The following is a 26,293-nucleotide window of genomic DNA, read 5'->3' on the forward strand; positions in this document are numbered from 1 at the left end:
ATTCCGGCCTACGAGCCGATGTCGTACGCCGGTCTTGTCGCCGTTGTATTCCGATTGTGTGTCACCTTTCAGACCCATGCCACATTCGGCTCCGCGTTGTCACCTCCGGACCCAGCTCCTCTTCGGTCGGTTCAGAGGCATCCACCCTTCCGGGTCACGACGACTCGGTCAGTTTCACGACCAGCTCACTCATCCATCCGAGGGCGCCCCCCTGGGCCAGGGTACGTTCTCGTACCTTCTTTGCATTTATTTCAATATTCTATTATTATCCGGATATTTATGCATTTGTGGAATTCGCCTCGAGCACCGAGGTACCAGAGACCGGGGGGACCCGGTCGCTGGATACAGGTACAGTTGACCGGAGGAGGACTTCTGACGATCTGGTCAACGTAGCGGACAGATCATCAACCGGGTCATGAGGATGCGGTCAACCTTCCAGACACGTCACACCGGCAGGTTCGTCTTCTCAGCTTCTAGACAGGATCAATAATATTTTTAAAAATAATATTAATATTAATATTAAAAAAATTTAAAATAATAATAATAAAATTATTATTATTACTAATATTAATATTAATATTAATAGTAAAATAATAATAATATTAAATTAATTGGGGATGAAAGTGGGGATGGAGCCTGGATGGAGATTTGATCCCGATGGTTCGGGTTCGGGTTCGGGGATTCCCCGAATCTGAAAAGTGGGGATGAAGGCGGATGGAGACAGGGATGAAATTCAGGGATGGGGGATGGAGATGAGGATGATAAATCCGTCCTCACCCTGTCTCATTATCATTTTTAGAAAAGAGGATGCATGTATTGTAAAGAGGGAAGAAAATAAAATTGTATGCATCACAAAGAGAAAAATAAGAATAGACAAAAGATTGAGAGGTAAAATAGAAAAAAAAAAAAATTAAATATACTATTTGATAAATATTAAAATATAATACACCTTTTCATCAGCTTATAAATCTAAATACGTTTTTTTGATAAATTATGGTAGGCAAAAACTCCAAAATGATTCCACTTCCATCGTTGTCATCAAGCTCTGTTGCACCCATTTCTTTGGGCATGGAAAATTGAGCACTTCCGCTGTCTCTGGTAGCTCTGTTGAACCTGTTTATTTGTTTAGCCATGGCAAGTGGAGCCCTTCCATTATTTCTTGTTCCCTGCTGTCGCAAGTGACTGCAACATGGCCACCATGCAGCCACTCACTCGTTCGCTGCGCGCCAAAAATATCTTCTCCTAATAAATATTTTTTTAAAAAAAAACCAGAGAAAAATTTCAATACAGAAATGGCAAAAATCTAACGATAGATTCTTATAGATATTTTGATGAGAAAATAGCATCTATTTATTTATTTGCACCTCAGGTTTCTCGTGAAGTGCAAAGCCTCCAATCGAACGCCGAGCTCCTCCAATGGCGGCCTTCATGGCGACGACCTCCTCCCTTCTCGCTAACCCCAAGCGCCTCCTCTCCCATCGCTCGTCCTGGGGAGGCCTCCGTCTACCCTACCCACACACCGGCCGCTCCTCCCTCTCCGTGACCGCCGCCATCGCTGCTCCCAAGTACGACCTTGACGGCTTCCGCTTCGCGCCCATCAAGGAGTCCGTCGTCTCCCGAGAGATGACCCGCCGTTACATGACGGACATGATCACGTATGCCGATACCGACGTGGTCGTCGTCGGCGCAGGCTCCGCTGGGCTTTCCTGTGCGTACGAGCTCTCCAAGGACCCTTCCGTCCGCGTGGCCATCGTGGAGCAGTCGGTCTCCCCTGGCGGCGGAGCGTGGCTCGGCGGCCAGCTGTTCTCCGCCATGGTCATCCGCAAGCCCGCCCACCTCTTCCTCGACGAGCTCGGCGTACCCTACGACGAGGCCGACAACTACGTCGTCGTCCGCCACGCTGCCCTCCTCATCTCCACCATCATGAGCCGCCTCCTCGCCCGCCCTAACGTCAAGCTCTTCAACGCCGTCGCGGCAGAGGACCTCATCGTCAAGGACGGCCGCGTCGCCGGCGTCGTCACCAACTGGGCGCTGGTGTCCATGAACCACGACACCCAGTCGTGCATGGATCCCAACGTGATGGAGGCCAGGGTGGTGGTCAGCTCCTGCGGCCACGACGGCCCTTTCGGCGCCACCGGCGTGAAGCGGCTCAAGGATATCGGGATGATCGGGTCGGTCCCCGGGATGAAGGCCCTCGACATGAACACCGCGGAGGACGCTATCGTGCGCCTCACCAGGGAGGTCGTGCCTGGCATGATCGTCACCGGCATGGAAGTCGCCGAGATCGACGGCTCTCCGAGAATGGTATCAAAATTTTTTCCTACTCAATCCTAAGCAATTATTGGTGGAAGAAACAGAGCTGTCGCTCCCAAATACTGTCTTCTTCCTGCTCAACTTCAATTTTTTAGCGGAAAGATTTGATTTTGATCTGCTCAAAGAGTAAAGGTCTGATTTTTTGCCGATGGAATTCGGTCTGTTGGTTGGGTCGCATGCAGGGGCCAACCTTCGGGGCTATGCTGATCTCGGGGCAGAAGGCGGCGCACCTGGCTCTGAAGGCGTTGGGGAGGCCCAACGCCATCGACGGCAGCATCGGGGAGGAGTCGGTGCGCCCAGAGCTGGTGCTGGCGTCGTCCGACGCCGGGGAGATCGTGGACGCATAGGACTTCGCAGCAGGAACAAAGCGTCAAGGTCGGAATTAATAAAGAAGCAGTTGGTTTCCGACGTGGATGATGATCAGGATGAGGAGTTTGGGATGTACTCTCTCTATCTCTCTCCGATTGCCTCTTTGGTTGTTCAATTTGTCTGTCCTTGTTAAGAAAGGAAGTGCTGTCTTTTCTAGCAAGTGTATCGTCTTCTTCTCCGGTCGTAGTTCATTTCCAACGCTGGACGAGCACACAGGAAGAGAGGCGACTACCTTTTCTCCTTTCCGACGCTTCATTTGTTCGATAATGGCGGCGGAGTTTCTTCAGACGAAACTTTAATGCCGTCGTTAAATTAATAAAAAAATATTAGTTAATATGAAACTAATTAGTATTCCAGGATTTAAATATATCCGTCTCTGTATATTAAAAATTGAATTTAAATTTCATCTCTAATATAGAATGAACTACGACGCTAAATTTGAGATTAAAATTATAGTTAAACTTTGAACTTGTATATCTGTCCTATTTTTCCATCTCGGTGATATTTCTAGCGTCCTCTCTGATCTCTAGCATCTCCAACGGTCTCTCCTCCTCGATCTCAGTATCTCAGTATGATCTTCTACCTTCCCACTCGTCTCATTTTTAATGTGATGAGAGCTCACGATTGTGAGCTTGGTCAACTGTGAGCTTAGCTGATTGTGAGCTTCCAGCCCCGAGCTTTCCATACCTTGAGCTTACGACAGAGAACTTAGCTAGCCGCGAGTTTGGCGGGCCAGATTTGCCTAGGCCACGAGCCCTCTGTCGGTGGCGGACTAATCCTTGGAACAAGCTTAGCCGGCTAGATCTGCCATGGCCGTGAGCCCTCTGCTAGTCGTGGCCTAAACCCTAGCGACGAGGCCTCGTCCGACCGAAAGGACTCAGCCGACTGCGATGTTAGCCTTGCACAAGGCACAACTAGATGGTAATGTGAGAAAATCCTAAAGACTATATGGAGGATTTTAACATAGTTTGTAGAGCAGAGCAACTTCTTGTATACTTAAGGGGCGTTTGGTTTAGGGTAATAGGAGTAGGGAATGAGAATGAGAATCATTGATTACCATTGTTAATGTTTGGATTATAGGAATAGGAATACAAATAAGGGAATGAATCCTTGAAATTGGGTAATAACTCATTCCCATGTACCTCCCCTTCAATGAGCCATTATCCTATTTTCATCAATCAAAATATTCCCTTATTCCAAAAATACCCTTGACTTAAAACTAAAATTTTCTCCATTAATATCAAATATCAAAATATATTTATTTATTTTTTCTTTCATATCACTTCTCTCTCTTTGTTCTCTCTCACCATATTTTCTCTCTCATCATTTTATCACACACTTTCTCTCTCCTTAATCTCTCCTATCACACTCTCTTTCCCTTTTTTTTCTCATTACACTTTCTCTCTCATCATACTTTCTCTCTCCTCAATCTCTTCCATCGCACTCTCTCCCCTTTTTTTCTCATCACACTTTCTCTCTCATCACACTTTCTCTCTCCCATCACACTTTCTTTTCTCTTTTTTCTCATCACACTTTCTCTCTCATCATACTTTCTCTCTCCTCAATATCTCTTGTCACACTTCCTCCTTTTTTTCCTCAACACACTTTCTCTCTCATCATACTTTCTCTCTCCTCAATCTCTCCCATCATACTCACTGTTCTCTTTTTTTCTCATCGTACTTTCTCTCTCACCATACTTTCTCTCTCCTCAATCTCTCTCATCACACTCTCTCTCCTTAATTTTTTCTCATTATATTTTCTCTCTCTTCATCCTCTCCCACCATACTTTCTCTCACAACATATTTTCTCTCTCATCTTCTCTCATCATGCTCTCTCCAATCACACTCTCTTTTCTCATTTTCTCTCATTACACTTTCTCTCTCTTAATTCTTTCTCATCACACTTTCTCTCTCATCATACTTTCTCTCTCATCATTCTCTTTCATCATATTTTTCTCTCACATTCATCTTTCTCTCACATCTAATTTTTTCTCTTATTTTTCTTTAAGGGTAAAAAAGGAAATTTTGATTTATTCCGATAGAAGATATGCAACTAACCAAACATTGCTTTTAAGAGTGATATCCATGCTCATACCCATTCTCATTCCACAATACAATGATTCTCATTCCGATTCCTATTCCTAGGAAAGAACCAAACGCCCCCTTACTCTTTATGTGTTCATTTGTTGTTAGTTAATAGATGGAATTATATTTGTAGTTGATGGATGCATGTTTAATAATATGCTAAGTTGTATAGAAACTCTCTCTATATGGAATTAGGTTTGAAGTATCTCTCTTTTGTATTAATTGCATAATTGTTGAGTTTTGTACTTGTGTTGGTAATATTGGAAAGTTAATTTATTCTCATTAAGATAAAATATAATGTTGGTAAAATTGAATGTATAATAGATTAGAAAATAATTTTATCTGAGATGAATATTTTACTGAAATTGAAGAATTTGTGAACTTTTCAAAGAGTCATCCATAATATTTGAATGGTATTGAGTTACGTTATCCGTGTAATCATTCCAAATGTAAAAATAAAGATTTTCATGATGAGGACACTATGAAAGTACATCTATGTAAAAAAGAATTTGTTTCAAATTACTATAACTGGTACTATCACGGAGAGCCTTATTATCCTTATCGACTTAGAACTTCAATTATTTTTTCATTTGAAACAACTACTCTAGGGGAATCATCAGCTAATAAGAATGCATTATAATCAATGGTTCACAATGTGATAAATGCAGTTGATCATTCCAATATAGATGAAATACCAACACTTGAAGTTCAAACTCTATGACATATTGGCTAGTGAAAGAGAAGTGTGGGAAAACATTCCATCTAGTTATTCTCAACTATCAGCTACTGCAAGGTTATTAAACATCAAAATAGAACATCATTTCTCAAAATGACGTTACGATAGCATTTGTCAATTGATATTAGAGTTGCTCACTGCTGATCACATAATAACTGATAGCTTCTATAGTACAAAGAATTAGTGAGGAGTTTAGATTTGCCTGCAATGAAGATTGATTGCTACATAAACAGCTTCATGATATTTTAGAATGAATAAAGTGAACTGAATGAATGCAGAATCTGTACTCACCCTCATTATAAGCATGGTAATCACTATTGGTGCAATATCCCCTGGGTCAGGTTGACCAGGTTGACTAAGCTTGAGTTGGCTTAAGCTTGAGTCTTGATGTTTGGGTTTCGATGTTTGACAATATGTAGAGATTGCAGATGCAATCGTCCGATTGAGGAGATTGTTGGTGCAATTCCCCTCTAGTCAAAATTTGACCAGTTTGATGTAAAAAAGAGTCAAGTAGGTCAAAGTTGACCAGATACTTGACTAGGAAAATCCTAACTGGAGGTTAGACAAAGACAAGTCTAAAAGGAAGGTTGGCAGAAAGGAAAATCCAAGTGGGTCAGTGTTGACCGGACACTTGGTGGTGAAAGTCCCGGTGAGTGAAATTGGACAGTGGAAAAATCTTGGTGAGTGAAGTTAGGTGAAAGTCCTGGTGAGTGAAGCCAGACAGGTGAAAGTCCTGGTGAGTGAAGCCAGACAGTGTAAAAGTCCTGGTGAGTGAAGTCACGTAGATGGAAAATCCTAGTGAGTGAAGTTAGGTGAAAATCCTGGTGTGTGAAACTAGGTGAAAGCCCTAGTGAGTGAAGCAAGGCAGATAAAAAGACCTGCTGAGTGAAGCTAGGCATGTGGAAATCCAGGTGGGTCAAAGTTGACCAGACACCTGATGTTGGGAAGTTTAGGTAGGTCAAAGGAGTAACCGAATACTTGACACATGGAAATCCAAATGGGTCAAGGATGACCAGACATCTAGTGGAAGGAAGTCCAAGTGGGTCATAAATGACCGAACACTTGACACAAGATGGTAAGTCCAAGTGTGCCAAGGTTGACCGGACACTTGGCATGAGCAGAAAAGTCCAAGTGGGTCAAAAGATTGACCGGACACTTGGTGATGGAGTTCCAACAGGTTAGGGTTGACTGGATGTTGGGTTTGGGTTCCTAGACTTGACTCGGGCGAGCTAGGGTTGGTCAATTTAATCAAGTGATCAAATTGGACCGAGTCCAATCGATCAGCTGATCGATTGGGCACAGTGTTGTGACAAACTATAGCCCAATCGATCAATTGATCGATTGGGAGCCATTGTCGGGAGCATAGAATACTTCCCCATCAATTAGCCGATCGATTGGGCATCGCCAATCGACCAGCCGATCGATTGGGATGCTGTTTATCGCAGCATTGTGCCCAATCGATCAGCTCACTGTGCTCAATCGATCAACTGATCGATTGGCCTCGGTCTAATTTGATCACTTGATCAAATTGACCATCCCTAGCTCGCCCGAGTCAAATCTAGAGCACCCAAACCCAACATCCAATCAACCTTGACCTGTTGGGACTCCATCACCAAGTGTCCTATCAATCATTTGATCCACTTAGACTCTTCTCCTCGTGCTAAATGTCCGATCAACCTTGACCCACTTGGACTTACCATCTTGTGCCAAGTGTTCGGTGCTTCATGACCCACTTGGACTTCCTTCCACCAGATGTTCAGTCATCCTTGACCCATTTGGATTTCCTTGACCTATCTGGACTTAATCGCGAGGAAGCCTGAATCGATCGGTTGATCGATTCAGACCTTTTCCAGTACAGCACAGAGGCGCTCTGAATTGATCAGCTGATCGATTTAAGGCTCCTTAATCGATTGGTTAATCGATTGGGATGTGACCGTTACAGAGGTTAAAGCTGTTGACGAGTGATTTCTTCGTCACTTCTTCACCAGCTCTATCCCCATCTGCACACGTTCTTCTCCACCGAGCTCATACACACATACCAGATCTTGGAGGCTTAGAAAGGAGTGTTGTTGCACTTCTAAGCAAGTCAAGAGGTGTATTCAAGCTAGAAGAAGAGCATGCTAAGGTTTCTTCATTGTAAATCTTGTAAGATTTGCGATTGTATTAGCTTGTATTTTGTTCTTTTTGTATATCTTGTTGTGTGAGTCTTGTACGAGGTTTCTCCACCTCCGGTAGTTACCAAGAAGGAGTGTTTTTATTAGTGGAGTGTGTGTCGCGTGTGAATCCTTGGATTAATCACCTCTTCTTGAGGTGGATACCAAGTAAATCTACGTGTTAGCATTTTGAGTCTTGTTTCGAGTTCTTTCCGCTGCATATCAACAACATCGAAGTAAGCCAACGGAGCATGACGAGCTATTCACCCCCCTTCTAGCATCAATAAACCCTAACAATCACATACCAGGAAATAAGAAGAAAAAATTACATTAAATGTTATGTATAATTCCCGTTAACTACTAGATTTCAACGCTTATATATATCTGCTGCAACAGCAAGTCATATGAGGTGACATCATGAGCATGTGCACGAAGGAGGTATAATATATCATCCTTGTGACTTCCTTGCGTAGAAACATCTTGATATAACATTTCCCTCATTTGCATTAGAATAACGTATTACGAGACTTAAACTTTCTATAGATGGATTTCAGCTATTTAGTAAGTCAGGACAATAATATTCATCTTGGTCAGTTTTATTAACACCGTATAACTTGTAGCCATGGATATGGATGAAAAATGAATTTATGTTCCTTACTGTACTTCTTACAATTCCACCGAATCCGAAAAAGAAGATAAATATATTTTTTTACAGCCTCTAATTGCCGAGCTGAATGAATTATGTAATATAGGCTCGGAGGCTTACGATGTTGCAAGTAAACTAACTTTATGTTCCTTGCTATCTTATTATGGATGATTAGTGATTTTTCAGTATACTTAATGTTGTTAAGATGGAGCACGACTGGTAAATTAGTATGCTCACATTGCATAATAGTCTGATGCATTTTATTACCTTATAGTGGGAAGGTGTTTTAATATGATAATTGATGTGCGTAGATTATATACATTTTTATGCATACTTTGACGCATATTCACGTATTTTGTCTATAATTGATATGTGTATTTTTACACCTCTTATTATATTTTTAGCATAATTACTCTTTTTTGTCAGAGATATGCTCTTTGTGTGTTTTTCTATTAACAGGAGCCACTTTTGGAGTGAAAACGACGCTTGAAGATGATCTTGGGGAGCAAACAAAGAAAAGGGGGCTTGACCATGTGAATCTCACACAATCGTGCCACCTAGCAGAGAAGGAGAAGACCTTGGCCGTGTGATTCCACATGGTCGTGCAATGAATCAGAGAAGAAGCTGGCTATAGCTGTGTAAATCCACACGACTATGTGCCCTTTTAGAGGAGAAATAGAATCCGACTGTGTGACCTCACACGGTCATGCAACTTTCTAGGGCCGATACAGACACCAGCCATGTGGATCGACCAGAGGCTTAATAGAACACGACCGTGTGATTCCACACAGCCGTGCCACTTGACCCAAAGACTATTAGAATTTGATGCATGTCCTAAGATAATTGTCTTACGATTTTTTCTATTTATTTGATAAGTATAGATTCACTATTTGATTGCATATTATATGTTTGATTGTTTTAAACTCATTTACTGAATGTCCGTAATATAATTTATAAAATGAGAGAATTTGTGATTGGATCGTAACTAGTGATTATCTCTATATGTGCAATTATGAATATTTGAAATTTTCTTAGTTGTCGAATTGATGCATTCTGATATCATCAATTATGTAAGACTGACACGGGTTATACTCCTTAGTTCGGCTAAGCAGTTGTTTTCTCATTAGCTGAAGACATTGGGATATCGAGAGTTAAACGTGGATGCTGGTTATGGTAACTAGTTCATTGAAGTGACTCACTGTAAGACTTCATATGGTTCTCTACATATATATGGATATGTCTGTGAAGTTCTTACTGCAGCACGAATGTAAGTTTCCTTCGACTTGAGGTATACAAGTCATCTTGGTCATGGAGACTTATACTTTGACATCTTAAGTAAGCATCTCATTGAGGTGTGGACCCGGGATGATTGGGTATAAGTTGAAGTGTTCGAATGTGTTTAGATAACACATAAAGGATTCACCGCTCCTTGTGAGGAGACATATATCCTATGACTACTCGTTAGAATTATTATTCAAAGTTTTTTGCCAAAGCATCACATGTTAAAAGTGCAAGACTCTTGTACATATATATGAGTAATTTGAATCCGTGAAACGTGGAAGTATTATTTGAGATAGGTGTGACGTAGTCAGCCTAGTAGGGACAAGATACATAGACTATGTCCTGAACCAAGTAGGTATAAGACGAGTGAAAGGAATGAAGCATGCCTCACTGTAGCTGCTGAAGGGTTTAGAATTAATTATAAGATCAACTATGATTTTTTGGCTAATTGGGGATCATGATGTCCTACTAGATGCTACTCATGATCATTTTATAATTAAGTAATTAATTGTGGATGATTAAGATAAACCGGGAACCTATTGTTCGAGCAATCCCAATGGTCCGTGCAACCATGTATTTTGGTGTTTGGGCAAAGGGTTTAAGTTAGGATTACTCTCGTTATTTGATATGTGTATGTGAGTGTGCAAGTTTGCAGGATACACATATAACTTAGCTTGATGCTTCGGGTCCGGTGAAGGATGGAGCATTTGAGGGACCGTGGATAAGCGGCAAGGACAAGAGCCGAGGGAAGCACACTTCGAGACATAGGTGAAGGATGACATTGGGATGACCCGTGGGCTTGGATGCATCCGAGGGACGAGAGCCAAAGGAAGTAAGCTTGAAGGCAAGAAGTCAAAGCTACAAAGAAGAAGAGTCAAGTGAGTCGTGAGGGTCCGAGTGCGAGAGAAATATACTCGGGAAAGGGAACCCTAGGTTTAGGGTTGTACCAGTCGACTAGTACTGGGATCAGTCGACTGGGGGAGAGCACAGAGAGCTTCTGTGCCCGAAACGACTAGGATCAGTCGATTGGTACATGACACTGTTACGAACCATAAGTGCACGGTTACGTCGTCAATAATACAAAAGATTATCGATCCCACGGGGACTGTTAATTAAACATTAGTTAACTTTACACAGAGAATTATCTAGACAATATAAAATGGTTCACAAACGCTAGTGAGAAAGAAAAGAGAGGAGAGAGAGAGTAAAAAATCATAAGTGAATGAAGGGAAATAGATACTAGGATTTGAGTTTCGTTGTGATGTTAGTTAATGTCTCTATGCATTGTTCATCTCCCTAACTCCATACTTACACTCGTGTAGGAGTTCTAACTAAAGTTCGATACAACCCCGCGAAGATTGCACCGAAGAGTCTACCCAAGTTCTAACATCATTAAGTAAAAGAGGTAATTTAGGAAGTCCGATTATAGGGCTATCCTTCTGTCATAAGGGCCCTCGGTTCACGTTCCTAGATTACACAAATCACTTCCTAACGGTAGATTAATGCAATTAAGTAAAATAAGTAATTTAGGAAGTCCGATTATAAGACTATTCCTCTGTCACCAGGGCCCTCGGTCCACGTTCCTAAATTGCACATATCACTTCCTAACATTAATTTGGGAGAACCCTCTAAACTCTAATTAGTTTTCCTAATAAAGAATCGATCCCCGTTTCAAGGAAATGCCATAAAAAGTAAGGGATACCTTCTGTCACAAGGTCCTATGGTTTTACAATCCAAGACACTTTCTCTACATGGAGATCTAAACCCTACATCTACATGGATTGACCTTACACACATTTTGTCAAGCACATACAAGGCACAACACGCATAGATGATGATATAAACACTTCATTGCATAAGAAAATGTCCAAATACATAGTTCATACATCACATCATATCACAACTACTTCCTACATCCTAGATCTATAGATCTACTCCATTGCAAGGGAATTTACAACCAAAGACGATAAGTAAAGCAAGCTAGAACTCAATACATGAAGATATACAGAAGAGAAAGCTTATCCTTGATGTGTGGTGTCCTCAGAGGCGCTCCCTTACTCTGGAGGAGGACGGATCGGTGAAGATGGAAGATCTAAGGCCTCCCCAAAGGGGAGAACCCTTCCCCAAGCAATGAGGAAGAGGCCCAAGCCCAAGATCCGTGAAAAGGGGAGAAAACCCCCTTTTATAGAGCAGGGCAAGGGCACCACACGACCGTGTGGCCTCCACACGGCCTCCTTCTTCTTTCTCTTGGCCAGGGTGACACAGTCGTGTGGCTCATACGACCATGTTCTGCTTTAGTTATGGATGGGCTACACTACTGTGTGGCTCACACGACCTAACTCTTTTTGACCTCTAAAAATGCTGCGCGGTCGTGTGGCTTACATGGCCAACCACTGCTTACTCTCTGGAAGTGTTGCACGACCGTGTGGATCTCACACACCCCTTGCATGACCCTTGGCATGGCTCTGCATGGCTATGTCTCATTGTAATGTCTTTTATACAATTGAGATAGGGTTTTCTCTGGTTGAAGTCTTCATAAAAGTTGTAGATCTTGAAGTTATCTACATTTTGATATAAAGAATAACCCATAACTCCAACCGACCACATAGTTATGAATGTTTTAGTTTTAGTCTACAGTGCTGAAAATTCCATATGACCTTCACACGGCCGTGTGGATTCCACACGACCCCCACATGGCTTCCACACAGCCAGAACATGAAAATACTTAGTTTTCACATGCCCATGTGAGTTCCATATGTCCCAGACACTCTGGAAGCTTTAGACTTCATTTAAGCTCTATTTTTGCTCTAAATTACGTCCTATCAATCAAAACAAGCAAAGAGCAATTTCTGAATAGAATATAATGGAAATATAATACTATAATGAAATATGGTACAATAAACATAGATTATGCTAATGAAATACAAGTAGATGTGCGTCAAAACATAATTAAAAGTGTATATAATTTACGTACATCAGGCACCAGTTGACTAGTAGAGAGTCGTTGGGCTGACACCAGTCGACTAGTGCAAGGACCAGTCGACTGGTAACGGTAAAATAGCAGGGCTATTTTCTTCTAAGCTCTATAAAAAGGAGCTTGGGATGGTCGGCCAAGGTGACGAAATTGGACTTGGTTAAAATCTAATTAGTAGTCACTAAGTGCTGAAGGTTTCCTTTGCATCCAAGTGTTCTTGTTGAATGTTGTGGTGAGGTTTCTCTACCCATAAAGAGGTTTGAGCTAGTCGGAGTTTTCGAGGACTAATCCACCGATGGATTGAGGGATCGTCCACCTTACGAACAGTCGTGGAGTAGGAGTAAGTTATCTCTGAACCATGTAAACGAACGTGTTAGTGATTTGTACTTTCCTTATTGTCTTTAGCTTGCTTGTTTTGTATTATTTCGATGCGCAAATTAACAAGTGTAGGAAGCTATCGATTTAGGGGCGTTATCTATTCAACCCCCCTTCTAGCCGCCCACTGATCTCCTACACCTATTGTGTCACATGTACTAACGAGTTTCTAAAAGACGTAAAAAAAGTTAAAAAAATAAGATTCTTAGATCAAGAGATAAATATTTGGTTGGACTATACATAAGACAAATATGAAAATATTTGTCGCAATAGAAGCGCGAATGTGCCACATCTCTTATGAAAGAGTTGGACTATATTTGGTTTAATAATGAATTAGTCATGAACCAACTTGGTTTAGTTGTGAACTAAACCAAGGGATTAATGGACTAATTTTTTTGTTAAGGGATAATCGATTGAATTTGAGCTTTCTAATCCAACTCATTAATAAGAGTTATATATTGATATGATTGAGAGAAGATTATACACATGAGATCATTAATTGGTTTGTAAGGTTTTTGGAAAACCTTAACCCAAATTTTCTTCTCCTCTCCCTCCCCCCTCTCTCTTTGTCGCCACCAACAAGGGGAAGCCCTTTCCCTTGTTACCGTGACCACTACAAGGAAGAAATATCTTCCTTTTGTGCTTCTCTTCTTCTTCCTCTTGATCCCTCTTCTTCGCTCATGGCTAGTAATTTCTGAAGGAGAGACTTGTACTCAAAGAGTTGTCCTGAGGAGCTCGGCATGGATACAAATAGAGGCGAGGTTCGACAGTGTCGCTACAGTTGATGCCCTTCTCATTACAGGTCATCCGTAAGATACACCTGACATAAATTTATGTTTCGTAAATATTTAATTATGTGATCATGTTTGGCATATTGTATCCTTGTATGCATGTGATGCATGTGATGTAATAATTTAGGAATTATTATTATTTTATTTTTCGCTATACATGTTTACGAAATGTGTTTATCACACATCGCATCGAGCATATCCGACACAACCAAGAAGAACTTAGCTATATGGATTCCACACGGCAATGGCACGAGCCGTGCCAGGCCCATGCCCTACACTATATAAGGGGGTTTCTTTCCCTTTTTAAAGGGAGGAAGGTTCTTCCTTTAAGGAGATCCATCTTGGTGACAATCCACGCTCTCCATGCTTTTCGTTCGACGATCTGAGGTCGTTTCCATTATCACATCGACTCCGTAAGCAAAGGATTGGATCTGAAAATCACTTGACACAACCATATAAGTATTCTTCTCCTTTCCTCTTCTTGTTGGATTTAGATACTTTCAATCTTTATATCTTTGGATCTTTTTCTTCTAACCATGAAGTAGATCTATTATTCTAGGATTAAGGGAATAATTATGGTGTAGATTGATATAAGAACTCATGGATATGCCAATTTTCTATCTAGATGATATTATCATGCTTTGTATTTATTTGATCTTATGTGTATGCATTGTGTTTGATCTTATTTCTCATGTTTGATTGAATTGTTGTATTGGATTATTGATCCCGTAGGGGGATGCTCTAGATTGTATGACCAAGGGGCTCTAGTGACAGGGGTAACCTGTTAACAGACATCTAGGGTATGGTCTTGAAAGGAGAAGCAATTTCCCGACAAGGAAGTAGGGAATTGCACGTAATTGCTATCTTTATCTCTAATGATATTGAGTATGAGTGCTTTTTATAATTTATGATCGAGGAGCCCTAGTGGCAGGGGTGATCCATTACTGGACTTCATAGGAGGCATTCCTAGTCCATAGCAAGGGATATTAATCTAAATATCATGTCGGCTTGACCACAGCAGGGGAGAGCCGGTAATGAATCTAACTTCCTACAAGTGCATGTGAATTAAAGATAGATACTTGGTGAACCATGATACATTGATACACATCACAATGAAACCGAACCCCTAGAATATCTCCCCAAAGCAACTTTCTCTCTCTCTCTCTCTCTCTCTTTCTTATTCTCAATCTTATTTCTCTTGCTTAGCTAGCCGCCCGTGATTTGCCTCCTCTGTGTTGGCCCTGGGACGGGTTGGCGGGAGCGCTGGGGGCGAACGTATTCGCCTTTTGTCACCTTATTTCTCTTACTTAACACATAACTTGTCATTGCCAATTATTTAGCTAATTCTACTTAACAGATCACTAATGATTATAATCAGTCCTTATGAGTTTGATAATCTTTTATATTACTGATGACGTAACTATGCACTTATGGTTTGTAACAATAATTACCGTAAATTTTAAACACTCTTTTAGGTAAATAAGAAAATTTTCATAATGAATATTATAGTTAGAAAACTTCCACCAATAATCAAGTCAGGTGAAGAAATTATTAACCAAATAGACAGCTATGGATTCTTACCAGTATCTCAGCCTAATTTTGATGATACAAATTATTGACTAAAAGAAGTTTTTTTTAAGTTGTTATATTGGAAGTATCTTCTCATTTGACATAATTTAGATGTGATGCATGTTCAGAAAAATTTATTTGATAATATCTTCAACACTGTAATGAATATGCTTGGAAGAACTAAAGGTATTACAAAATCACTTGTGCTTCGCTCGAACTCGTTCATCTGGCTAGAAATCTATCTGTTTGCTTTGGTGGTTCAATCGACTGATCCCCGGCTCAGTCAACCGATCAAGGCCGAAACTAATCCTACATAATTGTTAGTTTCTGTAAAACAGAGTTAGACAAAAAAGCAAATGATATATAAATGAATAACTTGGCAGTCTTCGGACTGTCCGGTTCTGACTTCGGATTTTCTCCAGAAATCCTAGGTCGAATCGACACCCACTGTTCCCTTAACGGAGAACGCGTCCTCACTTACTCCTCTCAGGAGAGACTACCTATTGTCAGACCGGTTCTCTAGATCGATTGAACTTTCCGCGTAGGGTTACCACCCCTTAGGATTTTCCATAACCTAGGGTTACCACCCCTAGCACTTAGGGTTTCCTCCCCTAGGGTTTTCCATAACCTAGGGTTACCACCCTAGGGGTTTCCACCTGTCTAACTGTAGCTAGGACTTTCCATCACCTAGGGTTACCGTCCCCTAGGACCTAGGGTTATCTCCCCCTAAAGTTTTCCACTTGCCTATAATCCACTAGGACTTTTGTCTAAGATAACTTAGGATTTTTCTGCAAGCTCAATTAACCTTGTTAGATCATAAGACAACTTAACTTTGGACATTTTGACATAATCAAAACTCAGGTTCGATCATCTGGTAGTTCCTGCTCCAACAGATGATACCAAAATCTATAATTTTGAAGTATTCCATAAACAATCAAATGCATTTTAACGAATTCCCTAGACCCAAAATGTGTATTTACACATTTAACACATGGGCATTGAATTTCATGTGCTGTTCATTCAAAAGCATAGTCCAAAAAATTTTCAATCCTCTGTCCATATGCTTCATCAAGTGGATCATTAATAAGATCTATCCATTTCTTATCGGGTGCCATTCTATATTTAAAAAGGTGAATAAATTTAACTACAAATCAGATTCTAGGGATCCCTATTGTAGAAAACGAAGAGGAAATATAAGTAATTAGATTCTAAGGATTCCTGCCATAGAAAATGAAGAGAAAATACAAATAATCAGATTCTAAGGTTCTCTGACATAGAAAATGATGAGAAAATACAAGTAATCAGATTCTAAGGATCTTTGTCATAGAAAATGAAGAGAAAGTAGAAAGGAAGAAAGTAAAAATCTCACTTGAAATAGGAGGTTGGAGATTATCGTCGGATTGTCGATCTCTTGATTTTCTCTGCGACGGTGGAACTGCAGTGAGGAGTTGTCATTGTGTGCTCAAAGCCCTAGAGGTGGAAGGGGACACAAAACTACACGGAAGGTAAGCAAAGTCACTGTAGGAATAGAGTTTCCCTACTGCCTGTCGAACCTACTGATCTCTCGAGCTCGACGGCAATGGCAACGACAGAATCTGAGGAAGATGAAGAGTCGCGCACGCCCCTGTTGCTCGTCGGACCTTGCGCACCCCTGCTGCCCGCCGGCCTTGTGCGCCCTTGCTGCCCGCCGAACCTGCTGATCTCTATCTCTCGAGCTCAAAAGTAATGCCAGCACACGAGGAAGATGAACGCAACTTGGGGGGCTCGATGTTCGATGCATATATGTGGACATTTTAATTGATTTAAGTCAAAAGTCATCTCAACCATTGTATTAGAAGATAGCTAGGTATCTTTAATTTGATTTAATTTGAGTCAACATATTTGGATCATCCCAACCATTAAATTAGCAGATAATTTTGTGTCTTTAATTTGATTTGTCTTACTGTTCGAAGCATCTGAATACTTTTCTACTATTTTTTAGTAATTTTTGTATTTTCTATTTTTGGTATATTTATGTCACTTCTGATATTCATGTACGAATCAACGGAACCAATATTATTCACTGTGTCAATTTTTATTATAATTTTTTCTTAATTAGTTAGAATGTTTTAATAATGACGGGAGGAAATCCTATCATAAAAGATCTTGCAATAACAACGGGAGAAAATCCTATCGTTAAAGGTATGACAATAACGATCAAAATAACAAATACAGTCGTTAATGATAAAACATCAAAGACATGAATAAATATTGTCGTTAATGCGTATACATCAGCAACAGGTACTAAATTTCATTGTTATTGAACCACCAATAATAACGATATTTAATACCGTCATTAATAATTAATATTCGTGGTTAAAAATAACTTTTTTAATAGTGGCTGTGACTAATTTTGATAGAACGAACACAATAAAATGAGTAAAAAAGAAACGACGAGTCGAATTTCATCCTCTGCTATTGACACACACTAATCCTACTTAGGCCGATGATCATCTATAGCTTAGCTTGAACAGCAAATACTTTTGAATCTTATACAAACAAAAGAAAAAGAAACAAAAATAAGATGAGATCCAGCAAAGGTCCTTTGAAGGAGACTCACCTGCAAAACTAAACAAATGATAGTACCAAAACCAAAAAAATAAAAAATAAAAAATAAAAAATAAAAAATTGGAGCTTATTTAAATAATAGAAAATCCATTCAAATTAAATACAATGGCAAACTAATTAATTAATGCGTAGGGTTGTAACCAAAAGCTCTAAATAGCTATTATTATTATATCTAGTGATGTGTAAGAAATTAAATTTGTTGGATGTTGGAGTAGGCACTCTGTATGAAAATAATACAATACAAGTTAGAGGATGTCAGAATTATCCGACAAAGTTTGTTCAACACTTCAGTTACTCTTAGGCGTTGGAGATTGATAAAAAGTAAAGAATTAAAGAAGAAAATAGAGACTAAATTTAGATCCTTATATATAAACCATACCTTGAATAATAAGGTTGTAGGACCCCTAGGGTGGTTCATGAGTTACAATAGTATTAGAGGATACAAGGATTGATTTACTCAAATTTGTTCCAAAATGTAATACAATAGGACATTTTAACTATTAAATCACGTATAGAGTATTATTTTAACAATTCTCTTTTTAATTTTCTGCCGTGTGTGTTTATCCTGTGTTAGTCTTTCTCACAAAGAATTATTTATTCATTTTAACCTGATAAAGTAATAATGATGGATTACAATATTGATCAATTTTGAAAAGTGAAGCTCTAAATCATTTGCTTCCTCTAACGCTCATTTCCTCACCCTATCAACCTGAATGACATAAGAAATTAGATAATTATATATATATATATTTAAAAAATTAAATAGGTTGCTCTTATTTGTATTATCATTAAAAGGATATTTTATTTTATTTTTTTATCTGAAAAATATTTTTATTGTAATTAAAATTGTTATAATAACATTAATTGAATGAAAAATAAAGGTAACAAAGGAGAAGTTTATGACTGATTGAGTTCGTTGGGAAAATAATAGCCCAACTAACCAGCCCAATTAAAAGCCCACATGTTCAGTCCACTTCCATCACCATCGGGAATCGATATCTCGCTTCTTTCGCTTCGCTTTCATCTTGTTTCATTTCTCAAGATCGCGGAGAATCCAAAGGTGTCGAAGAAGAGAAAGAGAGGAAGAAAAGATGTCGAAGAAGAAGGCTTCCTTGACCATGACGCTTAAGGACTTTCATGGCGGCTCCATCCCTTCCCAACTCGCCCTCCCCTCAGCACCTGGCAGCGGCATCAACAACGCGTACAACTTCTTTTCCTTGATTCTATTGCCTCTTCTCTTTGAGTTTCCGATCGATTCAAAAGGGAAAAAAGATGAGTTTTTTTCCCCTCTTCCTTCTTTCGTGCAGCTCCGCTAGGCCGACCGATCGACCTGGCGCTTGGGGCATTGGTGTACCACCCGGCGCCGGCAGGTCCGACCTTCAAAACCACCACTTTCTCCGCCCCCGTCCCGGATCCGCAGGTGCGGCTTCAGCCCCTGCTCGCGCCCGCGAGGAACGACCCGCTGAGTTCCTCTCACATCCGCCCCACATCGGCAGGCATTTTGATGAGGATGAGCGCGAGCCCTTCGACGTTTCCTCCGTCCCCCGCCGCGCCGCCGCCCCTGACGATGTTCTCCGGCCCTTTGCCCCTCCCAGATCCGAGCCCAAGCGCCCCATCTCGAGTCCGATAGTTCCCTCACCTGTCATCGCTCCTGTGCCTAACCCTGGCCATGTTTCCCCCTCTCCTCGTCCCTCCAACAACGGCGGCCCTGCTTGGGGTCCGAGGAAGGAAGTCGGAAGTGAGCCGCCGCCTTCTTTGCCGACCCAGCCTGTATGTTCGGCATCGAGGCTCGCACAGGCGAGCGCAGTTGAGAAGGTGTCATCGGGCAGATGGAACTTAAGGCATCCAGAGGCAGAGACTGTCAGCCCCCATGAAAGGGAAGACATGGAAAGGCAGTTTGTTGAGACAGTTGGAATTGTAGACGGCATCTATCGGGATCTAGAAAGGGAGAATCCAAAATCAGTTTCGTCGCAGGTGGTCTATGCAGACGTCAAGGAGAGGGCTTTACCAGTCTCTTATCCAGTTAGGGTACAAGATCAGCATCGGGCAAGATCTCCAATGTACCCTGAGGTGAACGAGAAACAAACTATTGGTTACTTGTTTGAGGGTGTTCGGCCAACTTCCTGTGATGGTGCGTTCAGTGGGTCAAAAGTACACAAGCAAGGTGCGACAGAGGTGTTCGAGCATCCAAAGCTTAAGCTTCTCCCAAGAAGAAAGCCACTTGAATCTCAAGACATTCAAATTAGGGATTTTGATGACAAGCAGGTATAGGTGGTATCCTTTGTTCGACAATCTTCTTGTGTTGGTAAATTGTTTGCAAGTGTGGTTGTTATTTGGCACTTGTGTAGGCATATCAGGTATCCATGAACGATGCCCATGAAGTGCATGGCAATTTAAATTTGCCAAAACCAGAGTCAGCTGGAGCAGATGAAGGGGAGCAAGCAATTGAACGCCCCAAACTGAATCTAAAGCCTCGGTCACAAACTATTGAGCAGTCAGAAGGAGGTGCTGACAGGGAGAGGTCAGAATCTCTTCTATGCTAAACTCATTTGTCTCATATTTTTATGGTGAGTTGAGAGCCTTGCCTATGGAGAAGTGGGGAGTTGGGTCCCGTAAGTCTGATCGGCTCTGAGGGTGATCGGCTATAGACTGGGGGCCCTGCCTCTGTGTAGTGGGGAGCTAAGCCCCGTGGGTCCGACTGGCTTTCGGCCGATTGACTTTGGGCCGACTGATTGAGACTGGGGATTCAACATCTGCCTAGACAATATGTCCGGTCGGACTTTATGTCAGGGTTCATCTTGCATTCGGCCGCTATACTTGAATATAGAGTTCGGTCCAACCGAGCGATGTGCTTAGCATGCCCGATCGGCCCTTTGGTTCGATCAGCCAGAGCACTTGGCGGTGACACTGGGCTCATTTCGGAATGACATCGATACGACTCGGGAGGTGACCTCTTTTTGACTTTGACCATTACATCAGCTGACTTTCTTGACGTCGAACCCAATTTCGGAGGTCCCACCTTACTTGCCGTATCAGCCACCTTGCAAAATGGGAGGTGAGACGGCAGGGAAAAGGCAGGTGTTGATATTACTTTGATTTTTTTTTTTTGATTGATTGGATTTAATTATGAGTGATGTGAAATCTGAGTCAGCAAAGTTGCCGATTAGGTTACATCATTACTTATCGACAACTTGATTGGGAGTTAACTCTGGGATGGATTTGTTAAGTTTGAAAGTTTACTATAGATTTGTAGAACATGTAAAGTTCATGATACAAATTAGTTTTTTTTTAAAAGGAGTCTAGCTATTTGTTTGTAGTTTTTAGGTTCTTTATATTTGAGTTCTGTAGCTGTTCTGCAGATAGCTGATAACTTTACATTTCTCTCAGCTGCTTTAGTTGTCTTCTCTTTTCTATTTGAATTTTGTGTAAACCAACCTGATAAATTGTCATGTTGGCCAAAGCACAAAATTGTATATCCAAAATGATTATTCAGCCATCGATTGATTTCGCTCTTACTGATCAGTTATCTTGGCTCTTCATTTTTTAGATCATGCCAACTGATTGCTTTTTTGATATGTTGAAAAAGATGTAAACATTTTGAGGGGATTGAATATGATGCAATGATTTGGTTTCTAGATCAAAAAGATGAGTCTCAATTTTTGTCATTGATTACATGGATTTATCTATCATTGAATTCTAAGGCCATTTCTCTACTTAAAATCCCGATTCACAAATGAAGACCTGGTTTACAAAAAATACTGTTGAGATTTATTCACAAACTTGTTGACTTAATTTTATTTTTTTCATCTGGGATTGAGACCCACATAGGTGGTGTTGATTTCTATATAAATAGTTAAGAGTTAATAAACATATAGAAAAGGGTTCTGAAATGACCTCTCCTCTTTTATTTCAACTATTTCAAGAACCATATGAACACATTAGCCACCAAGTCACCATCACACAAGCACACAAAAGGCTTCACTAGTATATTTACAAAGGAGACTACACTTACTAATCCCATTTTGTCCATTCTCTGAGGTAAGCAGTGTATTAGTTCAAGACTACTAATGCATAATGGCCACATTTCAACAATTGGATCAGTGTTCTGGGTAACTTTGTCTAATCCTGTGCATCTTGGGTCATCGCATTGATTTGATGCACAATGTTTTGTAGAGAGGTTGGGAAATGGAGCTTTTGAAGGGGGAGCTTATTTCCTAGGTTTCACTCATGGATATGCTTTCTATTTTACAGTAAAGGTATAAATATGTGTCATATTTTTTGACATTGTTAATCCACTAATGATATTTGATGCTGGACCGAATTATTGGCTAGCTATAAATTCATAAGGGTGTCTTTTGCTTTTCTCATATTGCACAAGCGCATTGATTATCACACTTAAAGATCTTCCTTGAATCAGCGACAATGTAACTGATTTCTTATGAACTGTACTACCTTGCTTTATTGTAGGAAAAGTGTTTTTGGCGGAGCTCGACCACGGGAACTGGTAAGTTTCTTTGTTTATCTATATATGCAGAACTCTTCTTGGGTCCCAGTGCAGGATGGGTTTTCTGGTGCCTTCTAAATCTTTCTTTTAGTTATATAGCAATTAATCATAATTTTGCAGGTTTTGAAGGAGCGTGGCATAGATATTGCAGCTAATGAGCTTGACATGATCAGATCATCCAACAGGTAGTCACTGTCTGTATCATGAACTTTCATCTTGCTGCTTGTTTCTTTGACTAAATTCATTGAAAGATAAATGACTGTTAATTTATATAAGCAGAAGAGGTGTTTCATTGCCATATTTTCATTCTTTAGTCTATGCTTCAAAGGACTTGCTTTGTAGTGGGTCTTAAAAACATTATGGGCCAATAAAAATACAGTTGTACTTCTGTATAATGCAATTTTGTTGATTTTTCCCAACCTTTTGCCTGTATATTAATATTTTAAGTCACGACTCTTGTAACTTTGATCTAACTGTTCTTGTAGAGTTGTTCAGTGTGATAACAAAATTATGACTATTTTCTAGATTCACAGCTCACATGTTTGTACATTTAGGTTCCTTGAGTACATGTCTACTGCATTAACTGTTCACTGTTGAGTAGGTTTGTCCATTTATTCTATTTGATATTCTGCTCTTCTCAATAGTGGCTATAAATTGTGTTGGTGGTTTGTAACACGTGCATTCCTCCTTCCTATCTTATTGTCTAATTGTGAATTAACTATGGGGTTTGTTAGGTGCCTTTCAAAGCTAATTTATAGCTCATGTCGTTTGTTTTACGTTTTTTGCAAGGACTAGGAATGATCTTCTGAAGATCGATCACAAGACAGAGCCAAATTCATCAACCCAACTTGGAGAAAGAGCTGAGAGGCTATCCGTTGGGCAAAGGACTGCGAAGGATACGGAGAGCAAAGACCATCGCCCGGATAATGAGAGAGTAGATATGCAAAGTGCTTTGTGGAGAAATAATAACAGAAAGAACTCTAGAGAGAGTGACAAACCACTTGAACAACCTCGGGCGGATACTGACAATTGGCGCAAGCCCGTCATAGAGAATCAAAAATCTGAAGTTCCTGGACCTCGATTTGGAAAAGGTGCCTCTGCATTGGAGCTTGCTCAATCATTCTCGAGATCTGTTTCCGATGGTAGGCTAGAGAATAAGATTCCTGGTCAGAATCAACTTCCCTTTTCTCGCCTTACTGGCGCCAAGGAGCTTTACTCAGGAACGACTCATAGGCAGATTAACGGCTACTGATTTATTGTTTTTCTCCGAGCTTCGAAACAGTATTGAACCGGTTGACCATTCTCGCAGCCAGCGTTCTATTTCTTGGGCAATCAGATAGTAGCATGATGCATTGCTCTGACAAACATTATTTGAATTACTGATTCTAAACAAAAGATGATTAAGGAAGCCATTCTACTAAATTTTTTGTTTATGATCATTTCTAAATCCTTGCAGATTGAGTACTTTCTTTTAGGATCAACATTAAACGATGCAGAAAGACAATTTGTACTGAGGTGAAGTTTCAGATTCTTTGTTGGAATTGTATACGAGTCTATCTGGTGCTTGAAAGCAATCTCATACCAAATGATTGACTCTTGATTAAGTCTTTGTAGTCTACATTTAAAAGCAATTGATAGATATAATAAAGTCAACCAGTTAGGTTTTTTTTAGCTTTCTCTGCAAATAAAAATTAAGTGAAGATGTAAATATTTTAAACTAATAAGAACAATATATTACTAGCATTATCGTTAGAAGTAATTGCATTGTCCTAATTATTCCATAATTATTCTTTATTGAGATGATGTAAATATGATTGAAACAACCATTGGCGCCGGGGGACTACGTTCTGGGAGTCGACATGGACGGCGTGCCGGAGGAGTTCTTGTGGCGCGGCATGCAGCCGCTGTGGCGGTCGGGGCCGTGGACCGGGCTCTACCTCAGCGGCGTTCCGCAGATGGGGCAAGAGAATCTGGTGGAGTACCACTATGAGCCGGCGACCCCCCAACAATTCGTCTACTCCTACACCGTCCGCGACAGCTCCTTCCTCTCCAGAATCACCTTGAACTCCTCCGGCCAGGTTCAGCTTCTGGTGTGGGCGGAGGACAACCACCAGTGGAGCGTTCGAGCATACGTTCCCATGGATCCCTGCGACACCGTGGCGGCCCCAACGCGATCTGCTCCCCCAACTCGTCGCCGATGTGCGTGTGCCTGCAGGGGTTCCAGCCCAAGAACCTCACCAACTGGGACCTGATCAAGAGCTGGTCCGACGGATGCCTGAGGAAGACCGATTTGGACTGCCGCAACACGACCGACGGATTCTTCACCCAGAGCAGCGTAAAGCCGCCGGACATGTCGACCGCGGTCATGAACACGAGTTTGACCTTGGAGGAATGCGGCAGTCTGTGCCTGAACGACTGCAACTGCACGGCCTACACGAGCGCCAACGTCACCGGGAGCGGCTGCATTCGCTGGAACACGCAGCTCACGGACATCAAGTTCTTCTTCGGCAGGGACGCTGGGCAGGATCTCTTCGTCAGGCTCGCCGCCGCCGATCTTATCGAAGGTGAACAAATTAGTGAACTGTACCTTCACGATTTTCATCCATATCAACATATTCCTATCTCTGTTTTGTAGCCTACTCTGAATCAAGCACTCCTCGCCGGCGGCGTGTAGGGCTGATCGTAGCAGTTACTTTGGTGGCGTCGTTTCTGCTATCCATCGCTGCTTTTTGCATATGGAAATGGAAGAGCAAAAGTATATCATTAATCCCTCGTAATTCTCAGGCTACTCCATCTGCTGAAACTGTCTTCTTCTCGGCACGCAGAGAGGTGCGTGATTAAAGCAGCTGGACAAGAAGATTTGAACCTCCCCTTATTTGACTTCGGCGCCATTGTCAATGCCACCAACAATTTCTCCATTGGCAATAAGCTCGGCGAGAGAAGATTCGGCCCCGTATACTGTTGTCTTTTTGACAGCATGAAATAAACACACAATAAAATAGTAACAACTCGCAATGATCTCTCGAGATGAACTTGGTTACCTGTCACCGCTTGCCATCGAAGAGCGATCACAAAACCGGTTCGAAAAGTTCTTCTTAAGATCCACAAACCAAAACCTCTGTTGCTCCCGAATGCTCCTCTTTGCTCGCTCACGATCACCTCGCTCCCTCCTCGAGATTTCTTGGACGCCTATTTATTAGATGAAAGCATCGGTTTGCAACCGATGCTTTGATGACTCATTTTATTGCAGCATACCATGAGGAAGATGAATCAATCATCTCCTCAATGTAAACGTTGCAAATCAATTGCAATGTAACCGATCTCCAACATTTCTCACTCGTCCAAGTCAATCCATAAAGGTTATCTGGTCACATACACCATGTCAGTCATATAGACTACAAGGTGATCAGATCACGAAGACCAGAGCAAAATTAATTAGTCACAAAGACCAAATAAGAACATCCATTCTATATATTAGGGTAAATGGTTCGTGCGATAGCAAACACACTGAGCATTTAATTGTTAAGAAGATTGTCACACCTTACTTAGCTGTTCCATAGAATGAATCAGAGAGATCATCACTTGGCTTTATCCCAGATTAAATTATTTACATTAATATGAACATCTCTAATCTCTCATATTGATTATCATATCAAGAGCATGTTCACCATCTCCAATCAAACATATTATTCACAATTACATTTTATGTACTGAACTAAAAATGTAACCGATACTAGTGAATAAATGTCACAGATGTAAATCAATCTTAATATTCCTTTTTATCTAAAATCAATTCATTCTAATCAGCCACTTTCCTAGTTATGCTCCATAAATTGAATCATCCATAGCCAATAAAAAACATGCTAAAGTAGCAAACACTGATCAGAACTT

At 40.9% G+C, this 26,293-nt stretch overlaps 3 protein-coding genes across 4 annotated transcripts; all 3 read left to right on the forward strand.

Moving 5' to 3' along the window:
• The first annotated feature begins 1,369 nt into the window (after positions 1-1,369).
• LOC122025718 (thiamine thiazole synthase 2, chloroplastic-like) lies at positions 1,370-2,842 on the forward strand. Its single transcript, XM_042584569.1, has 2 exons — positions 1,370-2,304; positions 2,496-2,842. The coding sequence occupies exons 1-2, from the start codon at positions 1,417-1,419 to the stop codon at positions 2,658-2,660; spliced, it is 1,053 nt and encodes a 350-aa protein (XP_042440503.1). The 5' UTR covers positions 1,370-1,416; the 3' UTR covers positions 2,661-2,842.
• A 16,086-nt stretch (positions 2,843-18,928) lies between these two features.
• Positions 18,929-24,073, forward strand: LOC122023608. Of its 2 annotated transcripts, none has more exons than XM_042581812.1 (6): positions 18,929-19,099; positions 19,206-20,163; positions 20,247-20,419; positions 22,366-22,402; positions 22,523-22,587; positions 23,192-24,073. In XM_042581812.1, the coding sequence occupies exons 1-6, from the start codon at positions 18,990-18,992 to the stop codon at positions 23,652-23,654; spliced, it is 1,806 nt and encodes a 601-aa protein (XP_042437746.1). In that variant the 5' UTR covers positions 18,929-18,989; the 3' UTR covers positions 23,655-24,073. The 2 variants fall into 2 exon arrangements, with proteins under 2 accessions (XP_042437746.1, XP_042437747.1); XM_042581813.1 differs by having other exon boundaries at positions 23,198-24,073.
• A 179-nt stretch (positions 24,074-24,252) lies between these two features.
• On the forward strand, positions 24,253-25,379 carry LOC122025782 (putative serine/threonine-protein kinase receptor). Its single transcript, XM_042584657.1, has 2 exons — positions 24,253-24,966; positions 25,038-25,379. The coding sequence occupies exons 1-2, from the start codon at positions 24,600-24,602 to the stop codon at positions 25,241-25,243; spliced, it is 573 nt and encodes a 190-aa protein (XP_042440591.1). The 5' UTR covers positions 24,253-24,599; the 3' UTR covers positions 25,244-25,379.
• Positions 25,380-26,293: the final 914 nt, after the last annotated feature.

This window comes from Zingiber officinale, chromosome 9B (assembly GCF_018446385.1).
Source record: "Zingiber officinale cultivar Zhangliang chromosome 9B, Zo_v1.1, whole genome shotgun sequence".
Classification (NCBI taxonomy): domain Eukaryota; kingdom Viridiplantae; phylum Streptophyta; class Magnoliopsida; order Zingiberales; family Zingiberaceae; genus Zingiber; species Zingiber officinale.